The 8,279-nt window shown below is 40.8% G+C and overlaps 1 protein-coding gene across 1 annotated transcript; it reads left to right on the top strand.

Annotated features, from left to right (window-relative positions):
- The first annotated feature begins 1,046 nt into the window (after positions 1-1,046).
- Positions 1,047-4,032, top strand: LOC131737351 (tripartite motif-containing protein 14-like). Its single transcript, XM_059025853.1, has 2 exons — positions 1,047-2,051; positions 3,251-4,032. The coding sequence occupies exons 1-2, from the start codon at positions 1,838-1,840 to the stop codon at positions 3,784-3,786; spliced, it is 750 nt and encodes a 249-aa protein (XP_058881836.1). The 5' UTR covers positions 1,047-1,837; the 3' UTR covers positions 3,787-4,032.
- The last annotated feature ends 4,247 nt before the right edge of the window (positions 4,033-8,279 follow it).

Genomic DNA, 8,279 nt, shown 5'->3' with positions numbered 1-8,279 from the left:
ACAAACTCACTCGTTTTTCTTAGAAAAGCATTGTACAGTCAAATATTCAGTGAGCCATACTCTATGTAGCCTGAGGAAGATCACTGGTTGAGCACTGATGCTTTCTATCAGTGTGCTAGTTTCATGTGCTGCATGCCATAACCCATCAGAAACAAACCTAATTTATGACATTAGCCATGATGAGTTTCTACCATATTTTATTCTGAATATTTGTACGGTTGACACCACCTTCCTAAACAAACAAACAAAAAGACAACATACTGGTCAAATACCTCAGTCACTAACTAATTCCCTTCAAAACATTATCAAACTTAAATATGGCCAAATCATCTGGTAAACTAAATGTAGTTTTTTTCTAATTAGAAACACTTGTTTTTGGATCTTATTAACAGTAGGCAGTGTCAAATAAGTGTTACAACAGAAAACTGAGTACTTGTATGCATAAAATCAGATTGGAGGATTGTCACGGAGAGGCTTGTGGGTGATGTCTGACCAGGAAATACACAGACAACAATACAACTGCTAAATTGTTAAGTTTGCAGATTACACCAAACTATGTTGAGTAAGAACATAAGAAAGTTTACAAATGAGAGGAGGCCATTCAGGTCATCTTGCTCGTTTGGTTGTTAGTAGCTTATTGATCCCAGAATCTCATCAAGCAGCTTCTTGAAGGATCCCAGGGTGTCAGGGAGTTGGTTCCAGACCCTCACAATTCTCTGCGTAAAAAAGTGCCTCCTATTTTCTGTTCTGAATGCCCCTTTATCTAATCTCCATTTGTGACCCCTGGTCCTTGTTTCTTTTTTCAGGTCAAAAAAGTCCCCTGGGTCGACATTGTCTATACCTTTTAGGATTTTGAATGTTTGAATCAGATCGCAGCGTAGTCTTCTTTGTTCAAGACTGAATAGATTCAATTCTTTTAGCCTGTCTGCATATGACATGCCTTTTTAAACCCGGGATAATTCTGGTTGCTCTTCTTTGCACTCTTTTTAGAGCAGCAATATCCGTTTTGTAACGAGGTGACCAGAACTGAACACAATATTCTAGGTGAGGTCTTACTAATGCATTGTAAAGTTTTAACATTACTTCCCTTGATTTAAATTCAACACTTCTCACAATATATCCGAGCATCTTGTTGGCCTTTTTTATAGCTTCCCCACATTGTCTAGATGAAGACATTTCTAAGTCAACATAAACTCCTAGGTCTTTTTCATAGTTCCCTTCTTCAATTTCAGTATCTCCCATATGATATTTATAAAAACGCCTTGCCCCGGGATAATGCCAAGTGTATCATATTGTATGGACTTATGTATAAAGAAAAACACAAAAGCTTCGGTTTTGTCATTTCAGGTTTGCAGTTAACGTTCTCTCGTGTTTAATATTTTAGAATTAGAGGCAGCAAAATAGGCTATGGGAATTACATGGTCATTTTAATTAATGTGTCAACATAAGATTTAAACGCTTACAAAACTCAGAAATGTTGCTGAATTTGTCATTCAGGGTTGTTTTTAAAAAATCTATTTTTCTGTTTGTTACTTTTTTTGCGGTCAGCACTTTTAAAGATTGTTTCAATAGCAATTCGAGTTTCAATGTTCCAATGTACTGTAGCGTTTCACAAGAGGCAGAAAACAGGAGAGACACGCTTGTTCCTTTTCAAATCCTTTCTCTTTATTTATTTCTACTGCGGGACACTCTCTCGAGCACCCAGACCCAGACAGAGTCCACAGCTCTGTCAGCTTCACAGGATTCACACACAGGTACACAGCAAACGTGGCTACCAGAACAACAACAACAGCTGTGTCGCAGCGACTTCTTATAGATTACCTCACCCCCACCCCATATGTTGATGAGAGGAGAGCAATACACACATCCCATTAGTCCACACACTTCGGGCCAATGGGAACACACGGAACATGAGCACACACAGTGTCTCACAGACAGAGGACCAATCACAGGGGAGACACAGACCATGCACTACAAGACTGATACAGACAAACAGGACCAGGGAAGACACAGAACATGCCCACACTCAGACCAGGATCACACAAACAGAGGTAACAAAACACGCGGCGGGAAATACAAAGTGGGAAGGGAACACTATTACAGTACAGGAATTACAATACAACACAAATGCACAGATCCTTACAGTACAAGAGTTGTAGCTAGGGTCATGTTAAAATGTTTCAGCCTTGGTTTTTGACTGATGTTCTTGATGAACTATCAATGATAACACATTTTAGGCAACTTACATCAGTAGAATACAATGTAAATAGAAAAGATCTTTTCTGGTGATTTTTAATTTTTTTTTTTTTTATATATATAAAATGGCAGTTTCGTGACACTCAATAACATTTTTTGAATTTTTTTTTTTTTTTAATGTCATTTGTAAAGTTCTTTAAAAAAATACCATGAATTTCCCAGGCCCCTAGTTGTAAGGTCAGGGGAGTCCAGGTTCATGTCCTGTGAAGTTGCGAGTCTTCGCTGGGGATTCCAGAGGCAGTGTTGCATTGGCTCTGGCGCTACCACAGGTTAGGGAGACATAACTGGCAAGGACTGTTTCGCCTCATCGCGCTACAGCAGAACCTACTGGCTAGGTGACTGGCAAGCTGAAGCAGACACCTGCAGGCCTTTGTTCTCTTGAGGGCTGTAGCTCGCTGACATCCGCTTTTGAGTTCCTGGTGTAGAAGAGGAAGCTGGCTCAGTCATGAGATCGGAGGATGTCCACTGAACCTTCAGTTCTCCTGAGCTGTGTTGGGAATAGCAGTGGTTAGGGAACATAACTGGGCATTCTAAATTGGGGTGAAAATTGAGGGTAAAATAATTTAGCCCTCTAAAATTTTATTAAAAAAAAAAACATTAACAACATTTGACCATCAGTAAAATATACTGCTTATTTACTCTGTATTATTAGTACTTGGCCGATGGATTTGTGTTTGTTACTTTTATTTCACATTTGAGATCAATTTTGTGGCTGCACTCTATACTGTACTATAGCTGGCCAATATACATTAATAGAAGGGAGCAGTAAAGGGAATCAGAATGCAAACCAAGACCATAGCAACAGTGATGAATTGGACTGAATGAGAGTAGCATAGTTGCAATCTTTACAAACAAGATTTATTAAAAGAGGGGCTGCTAGAAGCCTACTTGGGGTTTACTGGAGGTCAGCTAAGACTGCTCAAAATCAGGCTAATAGCCACATGCACTGTTTTATTAAGTCATTCTATACAATCCTGTTACTGCCACCCTCTAGATGCCAGATCTCCAACTCTGGAGCCTGACATTCTGCACCCTCGATTGAGGCTGTCGGAGAGCCGGGAGACGGTGAGCTGCGGTTGGTTGCGGAAGTCCTATCCTGACGGGCCCCTGAGATTTGACAAGCTCTGGCAGGTGCTGAGCCGGGACTCATTCTTTGCAGGTCGCCATTACTGGGAGGTGGACCTGCACCGTGCCTGTAAGGGCTGGTGGATTGGGGCAGCCTACCGCTCTATGAGCCGCAAAGGGGACACAGAGGCTTCCCGTCTGGGTTGGAACAGGGGCTCCTGGTGCATGAAGCGCTTTGACTTGGAGTATTGGGCCTTCCACAACGGTACCAGGACTCTTGTGCTGCTGGAAGAAGATACAGACCGTATTGGTGTCTTTCTGGATTACGAGGCAGGCACCCTCAGCTTTTTCGACACCATGTACGGCATGAGGCACCTTTACACCTTTAAGGCCAACTTTACAGAGCCAGTGTATCCAGCTTTGAGGCTCTGGGAGGGGGCTATTACTTTCTGTAAACTCACCTGACACCAATGCTCAAATTCTTTATGTTGTGCTTGATAACGAAGCTGTATTTGATTTACAATGACCTGTAACTGATTACTACCACAACATTAATGGCTGCACAGCAAATACAATACTACAAAGTGTAATGAAAAAAACAAGAAGCAATACTTTAATACTCTAATTAGACAGTGAACACACATTTTGTACCTGTCTGTATTTTGCAGATCTTTCCAATTTTATCGTGTTACTAATAAAAACAAAATATAAGTCTGGTTCAAATTTTTGTTTCATAACATTTCTACCTTCTAAATTAATTAAAAGCATTACTGGAACTCAGGCTTACACAAACTCACTCGTTTTTCTTAGAAAAGCATTGTACAGTCAAATATTCAGTGAGCCATGCTCTATGTGGCCTGAGGAAGATCACTGGTTGAGCACTGATGCTTTCTATCAGTGTGCTAGTTTCATGTGCTGCATGCCATAACCCATCAGAAACAAACCTAATTTATGACATTAGCCATAATGAGTTTCTACCATATTTTATTCTGAATATTTGTACGGTTGACACCACCTTCCTAAACAAACAAACAAAAAGACAACATACTGGTCAAATACCTCAGTCACTAACTAATTCCCTTCAAAACATTATCAAACTTAAATATGGCCAAATCATCTGGTAAACTAAATGTAGTTTTTTTCTAATTAGAAACACTTGTTTTTGGATCTTATTAACAGTAGAGCAGTGTCAAATAAGTGTTACAACAGAAAACTGAGTACTTGTATGCATAAAATCAGATTGGAGGATTGTCACGGAGAGGCTTGTGGGTGATGTCTGACCAGGAAATACACAGACAACAATACAATACCACTATAAAAACTGCTAAATTGTTAAGTTTGCAGATTACACCAAAATGTGTTGAGTAAGAACATAAGAAAGTTTACAAACGAGAGGAGGCCATTCAGCTCATCTTGCTCATTTGGTTGTTAGTAGCTTATTGATCCCAGAATCTCATCAAGCAGCTTCTTGAAGGATCCCAGGGTGTCAGGGAGTTGGTTACAGACCCTCACAATTCTCTGCGTAAAAAAGTGCCTCCTATTTTCTGTTCTGAATGCCCCTTTATCTAATCTCCATTTGTGACCCCTGGTCCTTGTTTCTTTTTTCAGGTCAAAAAAGTCCCCTGGGTTGACATTGTCTATACCTTTTAGGATTTTGAATGTTTGAATCAGATCGCCACGTAGTCTTCTTTGTTCAAGACTGAATAGATTCAATTCTTTTAGCCTGTCTGCATATGACATGCCTTTTAAACCCGGGATAATTCTGGTTGCTCTTCTTTGCACTCTTTTTAGAGCAGCAATATCCTTTTTGTAACGAGGTGACCAGAACTGAACACAATATTCTAGGTGAGGTCTTACTAATGCATTGTAAAGTTTTAACATTACTTCCCTTGATTTAAATTCAACACTTCTCACAATATATCCGAGCATCTTGTTGGCCTTTTTTATAGCTTCCCCACATTGTCTAGATGAAGACATTTCTGAGTCAACATAAACTCCTAGGTCTTTTTCATAGTTCCCTTCTTCAATTTCAGTATCTCCCATATGATATTTATAATGCACATTTTTATTGCCTGCATGCAATACTTTACACTTTTCTCTATTAAATGTCATTTACCAGTAGTGGAGAGAGGAGTTGAAAGTATTGCATATTACCATAGAAACTAAAATATAAGCACAAAATGAATGGAATGGCAATAGGGGCCAAAGACTTTAAAAAATGTTATAGTGGACTCCTCTTTAAAAGTATCTTGCCAATGTTGTGAAGGCAAATAGAACGTTAGGTTACATTGCCAAAGTGTGGGATACAATTCTAGGGAAGTGAAGGTGATGTTCCTGAATTCTTGTTTCAAAACGTTTCCTATATTCTTATAAGACGATGATTGTCTGTGTGTAGACATTGTACTACTACTTATTATTATTATTATTTATTTCTTAGCAGACGCCCTTATCTAGGGCGACTTACAGTTGTAAACAAAAATACATTTCAAGAATCACAGTACAAGTATTAATACAATTAAGAGCAAGATAAAATACAATGACTTCGGTTCTAGCAAGTACATGTATATGACAAAATACGATTCAATAACGGAGCAGATAACAGTGTCTGTGATAGTTACATCAGGATATAATTAAATACAAAATACTACAGATTAAATAACACTTGACAGATTACAGTACTCTAAAGTACAGGATTAAATGCAGTAAAATAGGGAGCAGATAAGAGCAAGTAAAGCACATTAAGGAAGAGTGATAAAGTGTCCAGAGGGAAAAGAGGAGTTCTACAGGTGCTGTCTGAAGAGGTGAGTCTTGAGGAGGCGTCGAAGGTGGTCAGGGACTGGACAGTCCTGACATCTGTAGGAAGGTCATTCCACCACTGCGGGGTGAGGGTGGAGAAGGAGCGGGCTCTGGAGGCAGGGGAGCGTAGAGGAGGTACAGCCAGTCTCCTAGTGCAGGAGGAGCAGAGAGGTCGAGTGGGGGTGTAGGGAGAGATGAGGGTCTGGAGGTAGCTGGGTGCAGTCTGGTCAAGGCATCTGTAGGCGAATACAAGAGACTTGAACTGGAAGCGAACGGTGATCGGGAGCCAATGGAGTGAGTGGAGCAGTGGAGTTGCGTGGGAGAAGCGAGGCAGAGAGAACACCAGGTAAGCAGCAGAGTTCTGGATGAGCTGGAGCGGACGGGTGGCGGACGCAGGGAGGCAGTAGTCTAGGCGAGTACCAGGGCCTGGACCAGGGGCTGAGTGGCATAGTTGGTGAGGAAGGGTCGGATTCTTCGTATGTTGCTCAGGAAGAATCGTCAAATGCGTGCAAGAGTGGAGATGTGCTGGGAATAAGAGAGGCAGGGGTCCTCTCTTATTCCCAGAGAAGAAAGAGGCAAAGTCATCAGAGGAGATAGAGGAGGGAGGAGGAGGGGAGAGTTTAGGAGGGAGGAGAAGGTAGAGAATAGTTTATGTGGGTTGTTAGTGGAGGCATGGATTATAGATTGGAAATAAGAACATTTAGCAGAGGAGAGAGTAGAGGAGAAGGAGGAGAGGAGAGTGCGGTAGAGGTCTAGGGCAGCAGGGTCTAGGGCAGCAAACTTAAACAGTTTCCCCAGGTACTTGTGACAGTATACCCTCATGCAAAGAAGTTTGCATTCCTATAACCCTCCAACAAGGAGTGCTTTGCTAAACATTTCACAGTTATAGCTATTAACTGGACGGCTAAGCCATTTACCAGTAACATAAAATACATATACTTATCAAGGATATCACAATACCTTTGCCAGGTCTGGCCCACCCAGGCTTCCTCCACTCAGGCCTTGGCCTTAACACAGACCTCTCACAAGCTGTTCTGCTTTGCTATATATACAGACACTTGCCTGTTTAATCAAATAATGAATTCAACAATTACATGTATGTCTGTGTAAAAACAGCCACAAACACACATTTATCAGTGTACCCTGTCACACAGCCGTTCCACTGCTGCCTCCACTACTTTTCTGAAATCATCTCTAGACAATCATAGAAATTAAAACCAAATAAATAGTTCACAACTACCCTATAAAGCATAACACACAAAAATGACTCTGACTCCCGTGAAATGTTATAGAAAATGTTTTGCTTAGGATTACACAACACACCCATACTTGTTGCCAACAGTTAGAAATATTTTTTTCTATCATATACAAATATTTAATTTAGATAATAACAATAATTATAATAAATAATAATAATAAATACTGTACTGTGGCAAAGTGGTTGCTGATTATGAACAGGTGCAGAGGTGATGCAGTGCAGGAATAAACAGACAGATTTGTAATCCGGTTTGGAAAGATTTATTTTCGTTTTATAATCCGGGTCTGGTGACCAAATAATAAGCTCCGGTAATACACAGCAATATGTAAAACCCAGAGTACAGAAAACAGGGATTGCAGCCCTAAATAATAAAGACACGTTATCTGCCCCACAATAATACTTGCCACGATCACCCATCCTGGTGCGTGCAGTAGTGCTCGTGGTAGGTGATAACAATTTATTATAGTTTGTGACAGTTTTAGTGCAATGCTGATCGGGTTTTGTGCTGGCCCAAGGCAACAGCTCTGGATTCGTGTTAGCCGTCTGGTGGTTCAAAAACACAGACAGATTCAACTGACATTCTTCAATTTCAACTCTAACCCTCCCCCCTTCCGTGGACCTGGTCATGAAGCCACGCACTTATCGGCTTTCTGAGATACTCAGAACCTACCGTCACATTAACTTCCAGCTTCCATGCATCTGGCTTCCATTCCAGTGACCTCTTCCTGTTCCCGGATTCGTGCTTCCTCATCTGGCTCAGCTCTTCCAAACCGACCAACTTCATCAAGGCACTTTATTCAACTTTCAAAGTTATCATCTCATCAACATGAGCCGCCAGTCAGATACAGAAACCATGTCCTACGACTATCAACATTTCAGTCAAAGTGTCCTCCTACCCTGCAAT

The sequence above is a fragment of the Acipenser ruthenus genome, chromosome 1 (assembly GCF_902713425.1).
Source record: "Acipenser ruthenus chromosome 1, fAciRut3.2 maternal haplotype, whole genome shotgun sequence".
Classification (NCBI taxonomy): Eukaryota; Metazoa; Chordata; class Actinopteri; order Acipenseriformes; family Acipenseridae; genus Acipenser; species Acipenser ruthenus.
This window is presented reverse-complemented; position numbering and strand designations above follow the sequence as displayed.